A 23,415-nucleotide genomic window follows, 5' to 3' on the forward strand; every position below is an offset into this window, starting at 1 on the left:
GCAAACCAGGACAATCTTGTTTTTGGGGCTTTTCATTTTTATCTTGTACTTCAAAAACTTTACATTATGTTACATACATGTATTACTAATTTTATTATTTTCTTCTGTTCTATCAGAGCTAATTTCTACTATGTATTTGATTTATTTAAAAAAATATTTTTAGTGGCATTTCTTACTTATCCAAGGCTATTAACATCCTTGCTGTAAGTGTAGCAAAATGAGTACTGGATTCACTACAGACTCGCATAATATCTTGTAAGCAGTAAAAAATTGGGCATCCTGGAGTATACGTATATTTAGTATTATCTGAAAAAGAAAATGAATAATGCCATCATATAAAAGGTTTACAACTGCATGATTTTCATTAAAAATTATATAGTATGTTTTAAAAAGTAGTTCAGTGTAACATGAGTTGTTTTAGATTTGGATATAGAAGACCTTGATTAAACCGATGACTAGTTCTGTGACCTTATCCATTCGGAATTAGGAGACGTATATTCTTCTTGCAGGATTGCAGAAATTGTTTCCTCTTGTTCTTCTTCAACAATATTGTAAAACTCTGATTAATAAGATTTCCAACACCGTTTAAAATAGTGTACTTTTCAGCCCAAGTATAGCTGGGAAAAAATATATATATATGGAATGCTAGAGTTGGCTAATAAAATACATATAAGTACTGTGTGAGCAGCAGGATAATGGCATATCCACACTGGGTCATTAATTTATCATCAGAATTATTACTGCCTCATAGGAGGCCAGTACGCTAAAGTTTCCAAAGTGGTTTTCAAATCTAATACCTCATTGAATGCTTCCAGCACAATGAACTTAGCAGAAGCAGATACCTATCTTACAAATAGAGCTGAGGCTTAGAAGAGGTGATTTGCCCAAAGGCACAAATTTAGTAGGCTGAAAGGTCTGCACTGAAATTTAGTGTTTTTCAATTATTTCAGGATGTCAAAGACTCAAATTAAATTTTTACATTAGATCTAAACTCTTTAAATATTACCAATGTTGTTAGGCAGAGTATTTTAGAATTATTATTAACACCTTCTTGTGCCAAATACCAGATAGGTCCTGATCATAGTCTGTTAATGTTCCAAAATACTGAAATATGTTTCTAGTCATATCCTTTGAAAAATCCCTTATTATAATCTGAAAATTTTTAATTTCAATTATGGCTTCCCTCCTCACTTCTTTATTCTGCTTTTAAAATCAGAAACAAAAACATTACTGTTTAGTCCAGAAGGCTGAATATTACTTTGAAATCAAAATACCTTTTTTTAAGTAATAAATTTCCTCATCTTAACTAACTGAAAAATAGGTATTTTAAAACAGTATTATAGTAATAACCATGAATGCAAGTTACTAAATTCCTCAGTAGACTTTTATTTAGCATCTGAAGTACATAAAGATTGATAAAACTTAGACTTTACCTTTGACAACTGATGGAACAATAAATAATGCTGCTTCTCTCCCCATCTTCTCCCCATCCAGAGGAAATGTCTTCATTAGTACCACTCGCTTTCCTAACCATTTTTAAAAATCAGTAAAAATAAAAATAACGGGTTTTCAAATTTTATAAATTTCCTTGAGAATTAGAAAAAAAATTATTTTAATTCCAGTGCAGCTAACAGTGTTGTATTAGTTCCAGGCTTACAATATAGCAATTCAACAAATCCATTTATTACTTGGTGCTCATTAAGATAAGTATACTCTTAATCTCCTTCACTATTTCCCCCATCTTCCCATCCAACCCCTCAGTAGTAACCACTGGTTTGTTTTCTGGTTAAGAGCGATTTTTGGTTTGTCCCTTTTTCTTTTTTGAGAACTAGAATATTTTTTTAAAAGGCAGCATTAAGGGGAGTTAAAATAGGGTGCCTGGGTGGCTCAGTGGGTTGAGCCTCTGCCTTTGGCTTGGGTCATGGTCTCAGGCTCCTGGGATCAAGGAGCCTGCTTCCCCCCTCTCTCTGCCTGCCTCTCTGCCTACTTGTGATCTCTCTATCTGTCAATAAATAAAATCTTAAAAAAAAAAAAAAGCTGCCAGGAAATTTTCTAAGAGTACTACTCCTTTCTCTGGGCCAGAGGACATCTTTGTTAACATTGACACCACTTTCATCTCCCATCTGGGTAAATGGACCAAGTGATAGAGTTTGGCTAATTCATAGCAAATTATGACTTGTCCATCTTAGCTCAAATATGTGACTTGGATATATGTCTCAGGAATGTGATCTCAGGAAATATCCTGATAACTATAACAATTTATTAATAGTAAAACAAGTCTAAATGAAAATTTATCAGAGAACGCCAAGACCGAGGTAGAAAAGACTGACAAATTTGTGGCATCCAAAAAGAGCCTTTAGATCATCCATAAGGATAGTCCTTTTTTTAGCTAAGCTCAATTTCTAGATAATTTTATCTTATTAAAAAGTCAATCTGATAATTACGAAAAGGAGATTCTCTTTGCAGGACTCAGAATATGTATCAAGGATCTGTACATTTATGCAGTAACTTATTATAATCTTGAGTTATAATGCTTAGAGCCCCAACAATTCAGGCCCTACTGGGAAGGTTACCTATTGGAAAGGTAAAAAATGGTGAATGATAGCTCCAAAAATTATGAATCAGAGGCTTATAGTTCAGCTATCTCTACAGAACAAATACCCAAAATAGTAATTCAAATCACAAGATTCAGCCCTATCTCTGCAACAAAAACAGACTTTTTTTTAAAAAAGATTTTATTTATTTATTTGGCAGACAGAGATCACAAGTAGGCAGAGAAGCAGGCAGAGAGAGAGGAGGAAGCAGGCTCCCTGCCGAGCAGAGAGCCTGATGTGGGGCTCGATCCCAGGACCCTGGGATCATGACCTGAGCTGAAGGCAGAGGCTCAACCCACTGAGCCACCCAGGCTCCCCTAAAAACAGACTCTTTACTGAGCAGATGAATTAGACAATCTCTAAAAAGATTAATAGGAAAAAAAAACAACACTGAATAAACAGAAGTATGCCTTACCTCATCAACAACTGTTTTTAACAGCCATTTGACTGAAATTAGCTTTAGCTTCTTAATAATAATGCCTGAATCTTGGGTATAGTTTAAATTTCTCTAACTTTTAAGTTTTCTCTCACGTTTTGTGAGGCTACAGCCTTAGAAAATTATCATTAATTTCTAAACAGTTTCCTAGGCTATATATTACCTAATATTTTAAATGATGACTGAAACTTTCAAGTTTAATACTTCAGTAATTCAGTTTGGCTCTTTGAAAAGGATCTTCTTCCTGTGACCAAATAGGAAGAAACCCCTACCACCTGGCAACTTACAGGATTCTAATCCATGAATCTTTTTTTTTTTTTTAAGATTTTATTTATTTATTTATTTGACAGACAGAGATCACAAGTAGGCAGAGAGGCAGGCAGAGAGAGAGGAAGGGAGGCAGGCTCCCCGCTGAGCAGAGAGCCTGATGTGGGTCTCGATCCCAGGATCCTGGGATCATGACCTGAGCCTAAGGCAGAGGCTTAACCCTCTGAGCCACCCAGGTGCCCCTAATCCATGAATCTTAACTTTCGTTTAGTATGATGCAAGGTTTTTAGTTTCCTCTGTCCTGAAGTAGAAAACTAAAAATAGTAGTTCAGGGATACTTAACTAGAGAACTATACTTCTAGCAAAAGTGATCTGTATTTTCTTTGTTTTCAAGCCACTCTTTGGTTTCCTGTTCCTACTGAACAAATCATTAACACTGCAACTTATTTTACTATTTTTCAACTTAAAAAATATTATAGTCAAGTTTTTTTTTTATATATATAAGACTTTAGTGAGAGAGAGAAAGAATGAGCTGGGGTGGGGAGTACAGGCAGCACAGAATGAGGGAGAAGCAGGCTCCCTGCTGAGGAGGGAGCCCGAAGTGGGACTGGATCCCAGGACCCAGGATCACAACCCAAGCTGAAGGCAGACACTTAACTGACTGAGCCACCCAGGAGCCTCATAGTCAAGGTATTTCTTGAGGGCATTGTTATAACTTAAAAAAAGCTTTCTGATTCTTTAAAAAAAATTTTTGAAGATTTTATTTATTTGAGAGTGAGAGAGAGAAAATGCATGCCTGTGAAAGCAGGGTGTGGAGGGGAGAGAGAGGCAGAGAATCTCAAGTAGACTCCTTGCTATGTGTGGAGTGGGAGGCAGTTGGATCTCACAAGCCCAAGATCATATCCAGAGCTTAAACCAAGAGGTGGACGCATAACTGATTGAGCCACCCAGCCACCCCTCAAGTTTTTTTTTAATGGAAAGGAACATAAAAAGAAATTGATCTCCCCGCCTTTTTTTTTTTTTTAAAGACTTTATTCTTAAGTAATCCTGACACCCAACATGGGGCTTGAACTCATGACTCCAAGATTAAAAGTCACATACTAACAAATGAGCCAGCTAGGCAACCCAGAAGAAAATGATCTTAACACATTTTAAAAAATATCTTTCTCTACAAGCATTCAAAGCAAACTATATTTAAAAAAAAAAGAAATAAGAAAAAAGTTTCCTACCTCTAATACCCTGGTTTGCAGGAGAAATTGGTTTGGTGGTTTCTACTACATAGTCCAGTATGCCTTGTGTTATTTCACTGTTGCCCTGAAGTTTAGTTTCCAACAAAACTTTCTTTCTCTTTTTTTTCTGTCCTTCAATGGGAACTTCATGCAACAAAATCTTAGATGAGAAAAATTTAAAGAGAGAAAGCTTAAAATAAAGTTTACTTGCCCTAGAATTTAGTAAGTCAGCAGTCTTTCTTAACCCCAGCTTCATATTAGAATATCCTGGGAAGCTTTTGAGACAATAGCAATGTCTAGTGAGTGGGGCCCTGGTACTGGAAGTTTTAAAGTTCTCAGATGATTCCACAGTGCAGCCAGGATTGAGAACTAGTAACTCAGAGCACTGCTAAAGCAGTAGCATCCTGAGAGCCTCTGCAGTATCTTTTAATAGGTTTCAGATAACTAACCTTAAAAAAGCAATTTGAGCAAAGTGCTAGAGAAATTAGTTGGAGGTAGGTTAGATTAGCAGTATTCTATGATGCTTGGAATCTGTTATAGATAAGATAATTCTGTTTTAGGGTTTTTTTGGGGGGGGTTTGGCTTCAATCACGTTTTCCAGTATAATTAATACAATTCGGGACTACAGAGAAGTAACTTAATTGTCTAAAACTTTAATTAAAGGTAAAAAGATATTTTAAAATGCACTATAAAAAAGAGTTCTTTAGGGAAATAGCCAAGAACAATATTTACATTGAATTTGAAATGAGCTGACTTCCGCAACTTTAATTTTTGAGAGCCATTTCATAAATCGTACTAAAAACTGAATCTATATGTTATAAGGAAAACTCAAGTGACTATCTTTTAATGTCTAATAATTTATACCTATTAATCAATAGAAAAATGGTCAAAAGGCATGCAACAGACAAAAAGACTTCATGATGGGCAGAGATGTAGGAGCGTCAATTCTATCTTTTCAAGATCTAGGTTGTCAACAAGAATTTGGAGGAGATGATAAGACTTTATGTAAATGAAAATGACATTCAGTGGTAGCAAATCAAATGTCAGTAAATTGTTCTTACTTCATATGACTTAGCTCTGTATTCCCGAGAATTGAGACTGGCAGTATTCTTTGGACGAATAACAGCAACATATGCATCTTCTATGTTTTCTGGATTTCCCATTGCTTTACAAAACAAACACAGAAATCCCCTGCAATATTAAAAGATACATAATTAGCATAATCACTTTGAAAAACAATTTTAAAAAAATAACATGTTTATTTTTCTATCTTGGAATAGATATACTACCTAAAAGGCAAGCCAGAGATGACTATCTTAATCCTGAACTACTCAAAACCTTAACTTATAATTTTAAGATTTCCTCTTGGTCCTTTTTTCCTTTTCTGTGAAAGGTAAAAAAATTTTAATGGAGATATATACTTTTGTATGTCTGAACTGCATAAGAATCTGCCTTTTGGACCTTAAAAAAAAAGTGATATGATTATAAAATATCTTCTAAATACTAAGCAAATAATGACCTAAATACTACACTTATTTTCTATACATGACATAAGTAAATGTCATCTTGTTAATAGTCTGGAAGCTGGAAATAGGCAGCTGCCATTGACATTATTTCCAAAATCTTTAGAAAGAACCTTGATATTTGACATTTGGATAAGCTAAAGTATACCTTATAATATTCCTTGGCAATGCCTATCATAGTCAAAAACTTGTGGTCAGTGGATAAAATCTTTCAATGTGGACTTGTGAATATTTTCTACTTCCATTATCAATTCCCAAAATAACTCCAGCATTTTCTTCCAAATATGTATTTTACACACACACACACTTTCCCCCCAGACTGATTTTAAGTGTTCATTGAGGAACTTCCAACAAGCATTTGTATTTAAAGCACTACCTACCTTGCTTAAAAAAAAAAAAAAAGACATTGTATTGTGAATACACCCTATAACATATGTAGCACATAACATTTTTTCTATTAAGCACCTAAAAGAAAAATCAAGTAATCTTTAGTTTTCTAAACACAATTTAAAGCAATCAATTTCTGTGCTGGTCAACTTACATTTAAAAAAAAATCTGGCAAAATGCTTTGTTAATACTCACCATTTCTCTGGAATATTTAGTACTGCACAGTACACTTTTTTTAAAAAAAGATTTTATTTATTTATCTGACACAGAGAGAGAGATCACAAGTAGGCAGAGAGGCAGGCAGAGAGAGAGAAAGGGAAGCAGACTCCGTGCTGAGCAGAGAGCCTGATGTGGGGCTTGATCCCAGGACCCTGGGATCATGACCTGAGCTGAAGGCAGAGGCTTTAACCCATTGAGCCACCCAGGCGCCCCTATTTCATTCTTTATTAGAATTTTTAGATCTAAATTATTCTTATAATTACTTGTCATTTTTCAAATTTTAATTTATATATAAAATATAGATAAGGCTATTCCATATCAGATTACTTCAGTGAGAATGTAGATAACATTTTACTATAATGAATTTATACACATTTTAAGCACTTTGGAATTCTTTGTAGAGAAGTGAAATCTAGTAAATTGTATAGAAATTAAATACTATAAGATTTTTTAAAAAAAAGATTTTATTTATTTATTTGACAGACAGAGAGATCACAAATGGGCAGAGCAGCAGGCAGAGAGAGAGGAGGAAGCAAGCTCCCTGCTGAGCAGAAAGCCCAATGTGGGGCTTGATCCCAGGACCCTGAGATCATGACCTGAGCCGAAGGCAGAGGATTTAACCCACTGAGCCACCCAGGCGCCCCTACACTTAACTTTTAAAAGATAAATATAATTAATAAAAAAGGCATAATCGTGAGGATTATAGTATTTTGTTTTTCTACCATTCAATGTAAACATATCCCTGAAAGATTCTAACAACTGATTTTCAAGAAATATTCATACTTGAATATTTGGAATATACATATTCCCTGTGACATGAAAGAAGAAAACTAAGGCTTAAGTTAGGAAAAGAATAAAAGCTACTAACATACCAAGGCAAAACTGCTAAGGCAAAAACACACGCAGAGGGACTGGAAAAGAATAACTTGAGCTAAAAATAATAGAGAAAAGTGGAGTTAAAGTTAGCTTAGAAGTTAAACTTAGTCTATGTTTAGACTAAGTTTTAGATAATTCAAGTGACTAAGTGGCACTTTCTTATGGCTCATTCTATTCTGAAAAATGCTTAGGCATAAATGATAATGTTCCAAGCAATGAGACCTTACAAATATGCAGAAGTGGTTCTCAGTTGGGGGTGGTACCCTACATGGCATCATTTGGAAATATGTAGGGACATTTCTGGTTTTCACTGTGACTGGGAAAGGGGAGGTGTGCAAATGCCATTTAGTCCCCGTGGGGCAGGCTTGTCAACATTTCTTTGCTATACCATAGAGTCCCGTTTAACAAAAAGTAAATAATATCTTCAAAAAAATAGTTTGCTATGTTGGGTACTGATGAACAAACTAAAGCCTTTTACACCAGAGAAAAAGAGAAGATTCAGTATGTGAATATGGGTATTATAAATTTAATAAGCACAAGTCAAAGTTGACAAGAGGATTTACCAGTTTGCAAAGTGCATGCTAACAGAAATTACCACCAATGATCAGAATGTGTTTTCATAAGTAAAAACCAAAAAATGGGACATTATCTTAGGTCTCTATAAAATGTTCCTGAGACAGAAAATGATCTACCTTCTTCCATCCTTAAGCAATGTTTCTCAATCTTTTTAAAACCATGTCAACTTTAAATAACCAAACCAAGCCAAACCACAAAACTTTTCTGTCCACATAGTGATTTTATCAGGTTGTCCTTAAGTCTTTATTGCTTTTGTTTTCTGAATATAACATTTAATGTTTGTAAAATAATGTGAATAGCTAACACCTACAGTGATTATGTGCTAGACACTATGCTAAGTGCTTTCCATATATTAATTCATTTTATTCCCCCTAAACCTGATGAAGGTAGACATTATCATCCCTATTTTACAGGAAAAAAAAAGCTGAGGCGGAGTAGCTAAATTACTTGATCCTTCTGCATTCTCCTAGAACAATTCACTATTTTAAAGCATTATAACATTAAAAAGAAGAGATGGAGACTAAATGTAAGAATTCTTCTAGAGGGATTTGCTGACCATAAAAATCTCATCCTTTTGCTACAAAGGGAGGAAGTACTAATAAAGTAGATTAGGAAAAAGCCATCGGTGCTACTCCTATGTTAGCTTGCTTTCTCCTTGTCCCTTCAACCAATTCTACTAATCATCACTTATGAAGGTCAACAAGTGTCACTGATAATTTTCAAAAGCTTTCTGTTAATTGACATTCTGTTCTGTAATTTAAGACATGTAATAATCTTCAAATTGCTTTTGAAGGCAATTACACTGAATTTGGCTTACAGAGAAGGAACTAAGTAACACTGGCATTGGGAACCAAATGAAATCTACAGTGAAGACCAAGGTTATTTAGAGGAGCATGATTTCATGCTTAGCATATGTAAATATGCTATCTATCAGCTGCTGCTGTAGTTCTGCAACCCAATTCTAAGAGAACCAACTAATACAGTAGCATGGGGTTAACGGGCAAAGGTCATGGAGTGATTTGTTTTTATATTGTTATGAAAACACATCTGTATTTCTGGCATTTCCCCCAAATAAGATGAGGCTATCAAAGCAGTTAAGAGACTGTAGATGCAGAGAGAAAGACGCATTTGCAAACAAACTGTGAAGGCACACACGCTCTCCAACAGAGTGAGAAGGGAATGGGAGTGAGATCCAGAGTCGGGCCAGCTACATCAAAGATTTCTTTTGAAGATTAAAAAAAATAAAACAACACTATGAATAAAAAGCAAAGAAGGCCAGAAAGCCTCAAAAGATGGAAAGAAGTGTAGGGGCGAGCTAAGCTGGAATGACAGGTTGTAAATCGCTTTCCCTGAAATGACAAAAATAACAATCTGCCTAGGTTTTTCCTCTGCCACCACCCACCAACGTCCACTACCAGGAAAGGACGTGCACGGCTCTTTCCTCAAAGAGCTGCCACCCCAAGAGTGGCTTTGGCTTCTTTGTTACTACTTGTAAGAAATAAATTCCTTGCCTGGAGAAACTAGATGTGGAGATAGTTCAGCCTCCCACCTCTGTTTTCTCTCGCTGGAGTCTGGTCCTCGCTCCTCCTCGTCTCACCCGTGAGGGCGGCGGAGCACCTCCCGGGCCGCTACATTCAACTCACTGGGTGGGACAGTCACCTGCGGGGCGGGGTGCCGTCACCGCTTTCTCATTCCTCCTTCCCTTCTGTTTCCCAGCAGCCGGGCCTAACTTCCTGTGACAGGAAAACCCTTGGTGGCCACCAGAAGTCTCCGGGCGTGTTCGGCCGCTCTTCCCAAAACGCGCCTTACAAGCCCGGATCTCTGGACTCGGAGCAACTCTTGTGGACTAGTTTTTTATTGTCCTTCCCTCTTCTCGCACCTCAGCACGACACCACCCTCTCCCGAAGTTAAGGGTTTCCAGGTCTTCAAACGCTTTTCCTTTCCATCCCGCCGCTACCGGGGCGAGGAAATCACTTCCGGGTTTACACCCCTTGCAGCGTCGCAGTTGGCGACGGAAGAGCTTCCGGGTCGACGGACGAGCTGCTGCCGTTCCTGCTGCTTCCCGCTGGGGCTGCGGGCTGTCTGGGGTTGGTGGCGGCGGCTCCAGGACAGAGGTGGCAGCGGCCGGCACGCCAGCGGCTGAGCCGGCGGCGGGGGAGGGGAGGAGGGCGGCCCGGGCTGCGTGCGCGCGCGCAAGGCTTGAGCATGAGCCGGACTTGACCGCGAGGCGGAGGCAAAAGCCACCGCCCCCTCTTCCCCTCCCTTGAGTGAGGCGGCGCGGCGGCCAGAGAGGGATGGGGGGCGCCCGCCCAGTCTGAGTGTCGTTGCGGGCGCCTCCGTCTCACGCAGGGTTCCTCGCGGGCCTCTAGTGCGCACCCTCAGCCCTAGCAGCCTCTGCCCCGCGGGCGCACCCGGGCAAGCGAGGAGGGGGCGCCCGCCTGGGTGGGTGGGGCGGGGAGGGTACCTGAGGTCACCTGCTCCGCGCGAGAGGCAGAGGCGGCCACGGCGGTGGCAGAACTGCAGAGCTGCGGGGTCCACCTGACTCTTACCCTCAGCCCGGGAAGTAACCGTAAGTCTCAGCTTCACCATACGAGTGTGTATGAGGCTGTCTCAACCCTTTTTGGGCTCCGAGTTCAGCGCTGCCTAGTTCACGCCCTCACGGGTTTCCCAGTAATGTGTCTCCTTCCTTTTGTGGAGGATTGTACCCCTCTCTGTCCCCATCCCTGAACAGGCAGCATCCTCCGTCGGTCCCGTGGGGCTTTTCTCCCAGCGAATTTGCAAGTCTCAGTGGCGCGTCCCATCCTCCCCAGCCAGATGCATCTCCTTGTCCCTCTGTCCTCAAAGATATGTGTCCTCCCTCTCTTTCTCTCTCTATCCCAGACATCCCAACCTCCGCCCCCGCCCCCCATTTTTTGAAACGGAAAGCCACGGGTTCAGCGGATCTCGTGGGCTAGAGGGTCTTGAGCGGATGGGTGAAAGTGCTCTGCATCGTCAGGATGGGTGGGGATAGGTGCCGATAGCTCTGATGGACCTTTATTTTTGCAGCCTCTGACACCAAAACAAAAGGTTCGTTCCCTGGACCTTCATTCCTCTCCCCTCTTAACTGTATTTAAGCTCTATTCTGTACATTGCTGTTTGAGTCGCAGGAAATTGGAACTAGAGCTGTAATTAAGCATCTCCTGAGGTTTTAAGAATTAGTCTCACAAGCTGTGTTCACACGGAATTGGAATATTAAACAATCTTGTATTGGAATGAAGATCCATTCCAGAATAGCTTTGCTAGTAGATCTGAGAAACGAATTTAAAAACAAAGGTCTAATATTTCCAGTATGTTTCTATGTCTTTAAATTTTTAGTGTTTTGGATTTACGTTTAGTTCTTAATTTACGAAGTGTGTGTGTGTGTGTGTGTGTATGGTGTGGGAAAAAAAGTGTTGCATTGTTAGTGGTTAAAGTGATTTTTAAAGATCGCGTCAGCTTGTATTTGGTAAGATATTACTTTAAGTTGTTAATTTCAGAGAGACTTTTTTACTGATTTAGATCAGACACCTACAGATGTTACACACTTGTGCCTATGACCTTACTGTTTCTTAGTTTAAAAAAGAAATTAACTGTGAATATCTTCAATGTATATTTCCAGATTTGAGGGTAGGCATTTTTTTTTCTTTTTAAATTTAGTTTGCTTTTTTAACTGGCAAACTGCAGAATTTTCCAGAAATTAGATTAAAAAGTAATTGTAATGCTGTCAGTGACTGAACAGTAAGCTCTTAACACACCATCATGGTGGTGACACTTTCCAGGGCACTATAGGAAGTAAATAATTACTTAAGAATAATTTTATTCTGCATAATGCAGTTCTTTGTTACTATTCTGTAAACTGTTCTGTAATGTAAATTGGTAGCCTTGGGTTTTTTTTTTTTTTTTCCTAAAAATATAGTCATTGTGTTAAGAAAGGTAGATGTGTTTAATGTTGATTTTTGTGGTTGTTTTCAAAACCTTCTTTTAGCACTTGATTTGGATCTATTACTTGATTTGTTACTTCATACTGTTCACAGATTTTAGTTTGAAGTAGGCCCAGGAGACGTAGCTCCAGCTGTCTGTCTGGAAGTATACTTTACTGGCTTGTTTCAGAAGCCAAGCTCTGTACAGAGTTGAGTGTATTATTAAAGGTATGGTTTTGCTTTTCAGAAAATTGATGAGTTTCCAAATGTGAGTGAGGTAATTGGCTATAACTTGGAAGAGTCTTTTTCCTTCTTTCTTTTTTTTAAGTCTATTGATCCATGTTATTTTTGGAAGGAATGTGGGAAAGATAGCACTGTATTTTCATATTACACTTTTTCCGCCTGCCAACAGCACTGGGAATTTTGAGTTTTCAATATGAAAATTTTCCAAAACCGTGCAGATTATGCCATAAGGCTGAGTTCTAACAGGTGGCTGCTGAGACAAAAGTTTTTTTAGTTACTCTTCTGTACTCTGTAGCACTGCCCAGTTTTGAGAGACCTGATTTTCTTTCTTTCCTCTTCCTTTTCTGGAGTATGCAGTTGAACTTGTGAAAGTGAAATCTGCGTATTTACATTGTACTTGTAAGTAAAAGTTCAAGCTAATTTTCACATATAAATAGATGGAAGAACTTGAATTAAGCTCATCTGAGTCTCCTTGAATGGAAGTTAGAAAAGATTCCTCAGTGCTTTGGGTGCTTTTTTCTTCTTTGAGGATGAAAACATTTATTTAGATGAAATTTTAAAATACTTTTCTGTAATATTAGACTTATATGTGACACATATTCCAAACCAGATTTGAAAGTGGCTTGGTCATTATTTAAAAGACCAGTCTGAGAGGAGTTGCTATGCATGGTTTTAAAAATGCTTGTGTATTTTATTTCCTTTCTGAAAGACACTTGCTTAGGGAATAGTAATTTCTGGACTCTAAGTTTATTTTTCAGACAGTCTTAGACTACCTTTTTTTTTCTTTTGAGATAACTTACTTTCATACTTATTTCATTTCAGTAAACCTTTATTGAATGCCTACTGTGTGTGCCAGGCACTATGTTAGATCCTGGGACTGCAGTATAAATAAATTGTGATTGGTTTCCTCATTGAATTTGCCGGTCTAGTTTTTGACTGTGATCCTATCCATTTGCTTTTACAGACATCTCTAATAGATTTTGAAGTCACTTTACTGTATTTGGGGGTTGTTTCATATCTTTTCTATAAGAATAAATACATTAAATGCCATTTATGAGTACTTGTACTAACATGCTAAAGGCTTTATATACATAATTTCATCCAGTTCTTAAAACGGTCCTAAAAAGTTTTAAATCTCCATTTAAAAACCATACAGATTCTGATTTATAGTAATGCTGAATGTTGTTTTACTTGGAATATGCTAGAGAAGATTCAACCTTAAGATTCCTCTGTAAGAAAAAGACATAATATAGTTATAGCAATTTTTAATTCTCTAATAATGCTTTGAATAGATTTTCATTGATTAATGATTAATGATTGATTAATAAATGATTAATATCTTTTGTTTTCTAAAGCACATGAATTATATACTATCAATGTAATAATCAGTAGTTGTTGAAACCTTAGAAAAAACAGTTCTGAAGTTCATTATGGCTAACTGTAATATAGATCTTCAGGCATGTATTTTTTTTTTTCCCTAGTTCCACAGTAGGAACAACAGCTTATAAAATGTTCTTTAAAATGTGTGTATTCTCCAGGAAAGATAGGGTGTTGAGTTATATGAAATCTATTTAGCTTTTTAAGTTTTGAGTATAATTTTAATAACTGTTTAATGTCTTGGAGAGTGTTGGTCTCTGCAGTGAAAATGTATTTCTTCAGATTACAAAATAAACTTGCTCATCTTTTAGGATATATGCTTTACCAGCAGTTTGATACAGTTCAGTCTAATCATCTCAGAGCCTCTCACATTTTTTTAAAAGATGATCTTCCACTCTCAACTGTCTTCTCCAAAAACCTCATTGTATTCTTAACATTTTATTCCGTTTTTGTTGTTTTGTTTTGTTTTGCTTTTACCATAAACTTTCAACAGTTTGCCATTCTTGAGGTAAAGGCCTTTGCTGCTGGTTATGCACTCCTCTGTTTTTAGGACTATAGAGCAGATACTATTCCTCCTTCAGGTTCCTAAGAAAGGTAATCCTTGATGTTTTCCTGTCCTCAGTCAGACATATTTTAACATGACATAGATAGTTTTTTTCCTTTCCATGTAGCAGAATTCTTGATACCCAGGTCACTATTTTCTGATTAGAACAATATTGGGAGTTCCTGTTCATGTATATAACAGTGGCTAAATTATAAATGTGTTAGGTGCTAGGACCTTTAAGATAAGTAAATCAAGATTCCTTTCTTCATTGAATTGTAAAATGCCTATTGAAAATCCATGAAGAGAAAGGAACTTCATTTAAAAACATTGAGATGCTCTTCTCCAAATGAGCATAAAAACATTGTCCTCCTTAATCTATCCCCTCAGAGTATTGTAAAGGAAAGTTTGTAAATAAACATTTTAAGCCAGGATTTTTATTCTGTTTTCTGACCTCAGGCAGAAAAGATGATTTACAGAAAAGATGACTTTCTCTGACTTGCGGGAAGATGCCAGAACAGGGCAAAGAACTCCCATACCTCCTTCCCTCAGATTTCAGTATTGTTAATATTTTACTGCATTTCTTCTATTGCCTGCTTTCTTTCTGTTTCCATACATACATTACATATATGTGTGTGTATTTGTATAAAAATACATGCATACATACCCATTATTATAGTCTTTTTTCTGAACCTTTTGGAGCAAGCAGCAGACATGGTGTATCATCACCTGTAAACACTGTGTCTGTTTTTTCAAAAGCATGGCACTCTCTTCTGTAACCAACATAAACCCCTCTAAATCAGAAAATAAGTGTTGGTACAACACTACTGCCTAGTCCAAGGAAACTTATTCATATTTCATCAATGGTTGGAACAATATCTCTTACTTTTCTGGGCCAGGATTCTATCCAGGAATATATGTTATATTTAGTCATCATGTTTCTTCAGACTTCTTCAGCCTCATTTTTCCCTCTTTCATGTCCATGACAGGTTTCGAAGGTACAAGGCCCTACATTCTATAGGATGATCCTCAACGTAGGTTCATGTAATATTCCCTCTTGACTCCAGTCAGTTCATGCATTTGTGGCAGGAATGCCACAGAAATGGGTCTGTGCTCTTAGCACTTTGCATCCAGAAGCATATGATGTCATCCTTGTCATTGCTGGTGATTAAAACGTTGATCAGAAGCGCCTGGGTGGCTTGGTAGGTTAAGCATCTACCTTCGGCTTAGGTCATGATCCTAGGGTCCTGGGATCAAGCCCCATGTTAGGCTCCCTGCTCAGCAGAGAACCTGCTTCTCCCTTCTCCCTCTCCCTCTGTTCCTCCCCCTTCCTCTGCCCCTCCCCCTGCTTGTGAGCTCTCACTCACTCATGCTCTCTCTGTCAAATAAATAAATAAAATCTTTAAAATAAATAAGTCACCGGTCACTTTGGTATCCTTTTGTATTTGATCAGTATTTGTGGAGAGGTATTCCAAAATTATGCCAGCATCTTGTTTCTTATCAAACGTCTCTAATCACTAGCCTTAATGTGGGTATCAGTGAAGATTCTCACCTTAATTAACCACTGCTATGATTGCCAAATGATATTACTCTTACTTCTTTTACTTGTATTAGTTGGGATTTTATCATAAAGTGGAACTTTCCTTTCTCCCCCATTTAATTATTTGTTTATTAAATCTGTAAGGACTCATGAATTTCTATTTTATTTAATCTTTTGTGATTTGTTACTATTATTACTTATTTTGCTGTCTAAATTGTTCCTGATTTAGCCTGTGGGAGCCCCTTCAAGCTGGCTCCTATGCCTGTTTATCATGCTCCCATCTCATTCATTGTGCATTTCTGGCAGAACATGCTGTTCCTTGTTCATTCTGTGCTTTGCCTGGTCTAACCCTGGAATCAGCCATTTCTCTAAGAAATCCTGTTTGATCTTTGTTATTGTTGTTTGCTTTTGTAAAAGATGGTATTTAAAAACAAAGATTTAGAGGCTCAGTGTGCTTATTGTTACTGGGGTGTCATTACTTTTGGAACTAGGAAATGTATGACTCTGAGTATGGTTTGTATACTCAGACATATATAATACACACATGTATATTTTCCATAATTATTTCTGTACCTGGATATATGTATTATTAAACCATAAATTTGTCCCTATCCTTTCAGCTCCAGTCTAATACTCCAGGGTTCTTTCTAACCTTCTTCCTTTCTACATTTATAAATGTCTTCTCTGGCAGTAGGAAATTTGGCTTCACATTAGCCTCAGTGTAGTTATCATTTGTCCAGTTGTTTGAGTTACTTCCTCAGCATGTTACCATTCTCCCTGCCATGTAGACCATCTTCTACCACCCCGTGTCATTGATTGCTGGGCCTACTGGCCTGTGCCTTTTTGTGGATCTATAACCCCTGACTGGGCCTACAACCCTGTGCAGATCTCCACACAACACCTATTTATCCTCACCTCCGGCTAGTTGGCTCACTGCTCTGCTGGCCTTCCTGACATGCCTTTAGTGCCCTTTATCTAGCCAGCATGCAGACTGCTTTGCATGGCCCAGTATTTCATTAGTTAATTTTTTAAAAGATTTTATTTATTTATTTGACAGACAGAGTAGGCAGAAAGGCAGGCAGGGGGTGGGGGAAAGCAGGCTCCCGCGCCGAGCAGAGAGCCCAATGCGGGACTCGATCCCAGGACCCCGGGACCATGACCTGAGCCGAAGGCAGGGTCCTTAACCCACTGAGCCACCCAGGCACCCTCATTAGTTAATTTTTAAGTGTATTTCCAGGATTTATAAACATACATATATGAGATGAAATGTATACATAATTTCCCCACATAAAAATGGTAACATACTATATTAATATTCTATATTAATATATTAGAATATAATATATTACATTCTACACTTTGTTTTTTTAATGACTGTATAATAATTCATTGTGTGTGCATGCACATACACGCAGATACCCCTACCTACCTGGGATTAATGATTAGCAATCATAAAGTCCTTCCATCCTTATCCATTCCCCTTTGCAATATGGCTTTGCTGCTTCTCTCTAGAGGCATAATCTCTTCCTCCATCTCATGAGTCCTGGTTGACCCTGTGATTTGCTTTAACCAATGAATATGGTGGAAGTGATATGTGAGATCTAGAGGTTAGTCCTTAAGAGACATTCCAGGGATGATTGCCTGCAACTGCCATGTAGGGAGGCTGGTCTGGCCTATAGGAGGATGAGAGAGAGGTCTCTTGGAAGTGAACCTAGACTACCCAGTGGACCGCACTTACCGACAGACATGAAAGTGGACTCCTTCGGATCTGCTAGCCCAGCTGACTCTTTAGCTGAATGTACCCACAGAGGAACCAGAGGTGAAATCAGCAAAAACAGACAAACAAAAAGAAGCCAACCCTGCCCAGCCAGCCTACATAATTATGAGAAATAACATAATTGCTTTGAGGCATTAAGTTTGGGATGTAGCAGTAGATATCTGAAACCATATCTGTGCTCATTTTAGACATCCTGGTTGTTTCTAGTCTATCATGAACAGTATTGCAATGAGTATCTTGTACACAATACATGCCATTTTAATTTTAATAAGTAACACTAGATTATTTTTCAGAAATGTTGATATATTTCTTATTGCCATCATTAATGTCCAAGAGTATTTCCCCCACAAGCTTATTATCGCTGATTTGTTGTTGTTGTTTTTGCAAGAAGATGAGTAAAAAGTTTCTTTTGGTGCTTAATTCTGCATTTCATTAACTTTGTGAAGCTGAGCATCATTTGATATATTAGTTGGTCCTTTTGATTTTTCAGTTCTATGAATTGCTCATTCATATCTTTATTCATTTTCCTATTGGATTTTTTCCTTACCAATATTTTGGTTCTCTTTGATATGTTATCAGTATAATCCTTTAGCTTTCTTTGCAAATATGTTCTGTCAAGTCTTTTTTGGGGGGAGGGGGTCATAGTTTATGGCATTATTTGCCATACATTTTGGGGAGGGGGTATTTCATATAATCATTTGTGTCTTTTTCTCTGTAGCTTCTGCTTGTTCTGTCTTGAAAATATCTCTCTCCTATCTTAGGTAATAAAAACTTTTTCATAAATTTTCTTCTAACTTTGTATTGTCTTTCCTGTCAATGAGGAATCATGTTCACTTGCTCTAGAAATCTAAAAAACAATGATACACACAAATTAGGGGTGTCATTTTCCATAAGTAGTGGGAAATTAGTGGTAAGCCATCCAGATCTGTTATGGTGCTTCCACAATACTGTCAGGAATTCAGGCTTACTGGTCTTTCTTTCAGTCACCTTTGGTCCCACCTGGCATTCCAGGCTGAGAAGCAACTTCCTTCAGTTTTTTCTTTCATCATTCATTGCTCTGCTTGTTTTAACTGAGGATCAAATCCAGTTTGGTGACTGTAACTTATGAGGGATGAGGCCAAGACTAAGCAGGTCCCCCCAAATAGCAAGTTCTTTTGAAATATTTTCTCTGTTCTTTGAAAATAATAATACCGATTTTGCTTTCTGTGTCATAATAAATGTATGTACAGAATAAGGCCCCAGAATCTTTAACCCATTAGGCAACTATGGGTTTTTTTCCAAAGTTATTTACAGACACCAGGGAAATAAACAGATTATATTCTCAGATTGGAAACTGTAGATTTTAAGAACATAGGAGTTTATCCTTATGTTCAGTAAGTAATACTCATTAAAGGCTTTTTATGTGCCAGTAACTGGTAAAAAGTGGATTTAATACTCAATATAATGTGATCCTTGATCTCAAAAAGTTTACCAGGTAATTGGAAAAGCAGATTAAACATTTCATTATAATATTAGTTGGTAAATTGAGGGTATTATCAACTTAGGAGGCAGGACATCTAACTATGTTACTTGAGGGTTGAGGAGCTATGATCAGTTACAACCCTATAAGGGTTGATGGAGAAAGTGCTTTTCAGTTGAGAATGACTTGTTGGAGTTAGCCTATTAAAGAAGAGCTTGTTAGGGGTATGGGAAGAACATTCTAGGAGCTTTAGTAATTCAGAGGTGGGTCTAAGTTAAAAGAGATAGTCTGGGTTAAGATAAATTCTGGTTTAGTCAGAGACTACTCCTTAATTCCAGGGACTGGAAGCCTTGGGAAGGTTTTAAAGTGTAATTGAACAAGCTCAGATTTGTTTTTTGAGAAAGGTAAGCTGCTTGTAGTTGGTGAGGGGCACTTTGGGAAGTGGGATCAGGAGGCAAGGGCACCTACTAGATAGGAAATTTATCTGACACATTAACATCTATTCCATATTAAGAGTGCCTGGCTGGCTCAATGGTAGAGTGTGCGACTCTTGATCTTGGGGTCGTGATTTTGAGTACCATGTTGGGCATAGAACTTACTTTAGAAAAAAATAAAATAAAATCTGTTGCATATTAGTTAAATAAATATTTAATGAACACCTATGTGAATATGATATAATGCAGACATAAAACATTATTCCTATTCTTAAGGAGTTTATATTTTAAGGTAACTAAAAATACATATATCAGCAATATGAGGCGGTATACTGATATTATGGTTTCTAAGCCTATAAAATGAAGGCAGGTAAGGACCAGAATTAAAACTCTAACTTGGTTTCATGGCTCCAAAGCTCATATTCTTTCCATGTGGAAGGCTGTGTTACCTTCCACAGCACTTATTTCCCTTTAACTTATTTAATTACCAGTATGTTGCTTGTAAGTTACCTCAAAACCCTTGTGAAGTAAGATTAGAGTACAATTAAAATGGTTTTCGGCTTGGAACACAAAGTATCAAAGGAGCTGCACTCTTGCTTTCTCCAGGCAGTCTCAGTGGTGAATGGAGTATAACCAGGAAGATATAAATGTTGGTCAGAAAAATTGCCACATTATGTGAACGAGACAGTTATAAACAGTCTTGAGATTTATGTCTGAGAAATTTAATATTGAACTGATAGGACAGTGGAGGACAAGACTCTGTCATGGCATGGCATGTCACTAGATAGCTGAATAGCATTCTTAATAATGTCAAGGGCCCTTTTTTCCAGTTAGTAGATAGAGCATGGAATGAGAAAAGGACATCAGTATTGCCAATAAATACATACAGCAATGATTTTTTTTTTAAAGATTTTATTTATTTATTTGACAGACAAAGATCACAAGTAGGCAGAGAGGCAGGCAGAGAGAAAGGAGGAAGCAGGCTCCCTGCCAAGCAGAGAGCCCAATGCAGGGCTCGATCCCAGGACCCTGGGACCATGACCTGAGCTGAAGGCAGAGGCTTTAACCCTCTGAGCCACCCAGGTGCCCCACAATGGTGATTTTTGATGATGTATTTATTTTTATTTCCAGAGAGGATTTGAAAGGTAAAGATTATCCTGTATCTCTTTCAATCATTCTAATGCCTTACTTTATTTAAATTTGTTAAACGAGATATTTTGACTCAGGCCAGGTAGAGAAGGCTGGAGATAATAATGTCATCCTTTGGTGTCCGTCTGTCCACCTCTGTTAGGATGTGCTTGCCATGTGATGTCTATAGGCCTCAGTTTTTCTTTCTTGTAAAATTGATACACTTGGATAAATATAGTTGACCCTTGAACAACATGGGTCTGAACTGCGCAGGTCCATTTATTATGTGGGTTTTTTTTAAATAAATACGATATAATACTGTAGATGTATTTCCTTGTGATTTTCTTAGCATTCTCTTTTCTCTAGCTTACTTTATCATAAGAATATAGTATTTAATATATATAACATACAAAATATGTGTTAATCAACTGTTTATGTTATCAGTAAGGCTTCCACTCAACAGTAGGCTATTAGCAGTCCAGTTATGTTTTGGGGGAATCAAAAGTTATATATGGATTTTTGACTCTGTAGGGTCTAGCACCCCAACCCCCATGTTGTTTAGGGGTCAGCTCTAATCTTCTGGGGGGTTTTTCTTGCTCTGAAATGTGACTTGACATGACATCTACAAAATTACTTTGAAAGTTAGCATATGATATTCTGATTGAAAAAATTACCTTTTCTATAGAGTAGGGAGGGCAAGAAAGGAAGGAGAGAGGTTGCTTTGAGAACTTGGTGTCATAGTATGAAGAAAAACGTTCTCCAGAAACTCGGAGGGAGGTGTTACTTCTGATTTTTTAACTACTCACAAACTGAATGTGGGTTAAATGCTGGATACATAAGGCAGTCAAAAGTGCAAAATAATAAGATTGTTATACTCAAGGATTATGGTTTAGTAGACTTTGCAACTGATATTCCTTGAGAAAATTGAACATTAATGTTTTGAGCTAGAGGTTCTCCAAGTTTAGCATGTATCAGAATCACTGGGAGGGCTTGTTAAGGCACAGATTGTTGGCCCCACCCCCAGAGTTTCTGATTCAGTAAGTTTGGGGTGGAACCTGAGAGTTTTCATTTCTATTAATTTCCCAAGTGCTGCTGAGGTTGCTGGCATCTATTGTGTGAAATTTATTTCTCCCTTAGGCTTCTAAAACAGTACTAGTTGTGTAGAAGCACTGGGAGAATTTTAAAAATTATTCCTTAAATCATTTTTTGGACACTGATGAGGAACTCTGATGGGGGAGATAAAATGAAGGAAATTAACTGTAATTCCAAACCGCATCTTAAAAGGTAAAAACACAGTTGAATGGACACAGGAAGATGAATAGTCAGCTGCAGGATAGATTAAAGTTGGAAAAAACAGGGCTCAGGTCCATTTACTTAGGAACTTCTCTTATCCACTATCTAGAATATGATTTAAACGAAACCTCTCTTCATTTGGAATTTTGTGCCCTTAAATCTAGGTAGCATCAACTACATATCAAGGACCGGTTTTAAGTAGGGTATGTACCATGATGTCAGTGTGCCAGTGTTTAACCTAAAAGTTGTACAGCCTAGGGGCACCTGGGTGGCTCTGTCGGTTAAGCCTTCAGCTCAGATGTCCTGGGATCCAACCCCATCAGGCTCCCGATTTGGTGGGGAGTCTACTTGTGTCTGCCCCTCCACCTGCTCGTATGCACCTTTGTTCTCTCTCTCTCTCTCTCAAATAAATAAATAAAATCTTAAAAACAAACAAACAAACAAACAAAACCTCATGTAGCCTTAAAGTCTCAGTGATTCCTTTCACCGCCTTCCTTTTTCATACCTTTTACTCCTTGATGTTGTTTGTATATACTTCTTTCTCCCTAATTGGGTTTCTGGCTTCTGTGTTTTGCATCTTTTTTAACATGTGTATGCTAAATAATTTATTAATCAGTAGTCTCCAGCAGATTGGCTGAAGAAAAATTTCAGCGTTTTAAAATTGGGAAAATATGTGTAGAAAACGTCACAGGCTTTATATCTTAATATTAAATTGCTTATCCAAAAAGCATACAGTCTATACATTGTTAACTTCCAAACTGTATCCCCAGCCCAGACCTTTCTCCTCAGCTTCATGCTTGTATATCCCTTTTGCCTACCTGACATCTTGTCGGCCTCTCAAATGTAACATGTTCAATTTTAAACAGATCCCCCACCTTCCCACTTGGATTTTCATCTCCTACAGTCTTTCCTCTCCCTTCTAGGTGCTCAGGCCAAGAACCTTGGAGTCATTCTTTCTTCTTCTCCCTCACTCCCACTTCTAGTCTGTCAGCAAATTCCATCCTTACCTTCAGAGTACATCCAAAACCTGATCAAGTATTTACCACCTCCACTGTCACCTCCCAGATCCAAGCTACTATCAACTTTTACTTGGATGACTGCTGTCACTTCGTAAATAGTCTCCCTCCTTCTAGCCTTGCTGCCACTCCTGTTAGTCTTCTTAGACAGCTGTCCAGGGGATCCTGTTAAATATAAGTCAGGTCTTTCATTCCTCTCCCCAAAACCCTCTAGTGGGTTTACTTTTTTACCGGAATAAAAGCCTAGTGATTTATGATGCTCTTTTTAGACCCTGAACAGTCCATCTGCCCCCATTACTACTCTTGATTTCATATCCTACTCCTTTCTTCCTCACTGTACCCTACAGTAATACTGGCTCCTTTCTGTTCCCTGAATGTATAGGGCGTGCTCCTTTCACTGGCTTTTTACCCTGCTGGAATGCTCTATCCCCTAAATATCCCATGGCTCACTACTTTACCTGTTTTACTCATGTCACATTCCCTGATCATCCCAAAACTCCATCCCCTTCTTGGCTTTGTTATTATAACATCTTACCTGAATATATAGTAAATTCCATGGGGA

General features: G+C 37.9%; 2 protein-coding genes across 3 annotated transcripts in view; one reads left to right on the forward strand and one right to left on the reverse strand.

The window, feature by feature from the left end:
- Positions 1-10,108, reverse strand: part of KRIT1 (KRIT1 ankyrin repeat containing) — a 36,849-nt gene extending 26,741 nt beyond the window's left edge. Inside the window, exons 1-5 of one of the 2 annotated variants that reach the window (XM_080818600.1) lie at positions 9,619-10,108; positions 5,588-5,717; positions 4,527-4,686; positions 1,434-1,526; positions 177-306 (exon numbers count right to left, since the gene is read on the reverse strand). In XM_080818600.1, coding sequence (XP_080674726.1) covers positions 177-306; positions 1,434-1,526; positions 4,527-4,686; positions 5,588-5,689 — 485 coding nt within the window. In that variant the 5' untranslated portion in view covers positions 5,690-5,717; positions 9,619-10,108. The remainder of the gene's footprint in view (positions 1-176; positions 307-1,433; positions 1,527-4,526; positions 4,687-5,587; positions 5,718-9,618) is intronic. The other variant, XM_080818601.1, reaches the window with a different exon arrangement.
- A 24-nt stretch (positions 10,109-10,132) lies between these two features.
- ANKIB1 (ankyrin repeat and IBR domain containing 1) overlaps positions 10,133-23,415 on the forward strand; it is a 153,525-nt gene continuing 140,242 nt past the window's right edge. The window contains exon 1 of the mRNA XM_080818598.1: positions 10,133-10,676. The gene's annotated coding sequence lies outside the window, so the exon portion shown is untranslated. The remainder of the gene's footprint in view (positions 10,677-23,415) is intronic.

Source organism: Martes martes (assembly GCF_963455335.1).
Source record: "Martes martes genome assembly, chromosome: 11".
Taxonomy (NCBI): Eukaryota; Metazoa; Chordata; class Mammalia; order Carnivora; family Mustelidae; genus Martes; species Martes martes.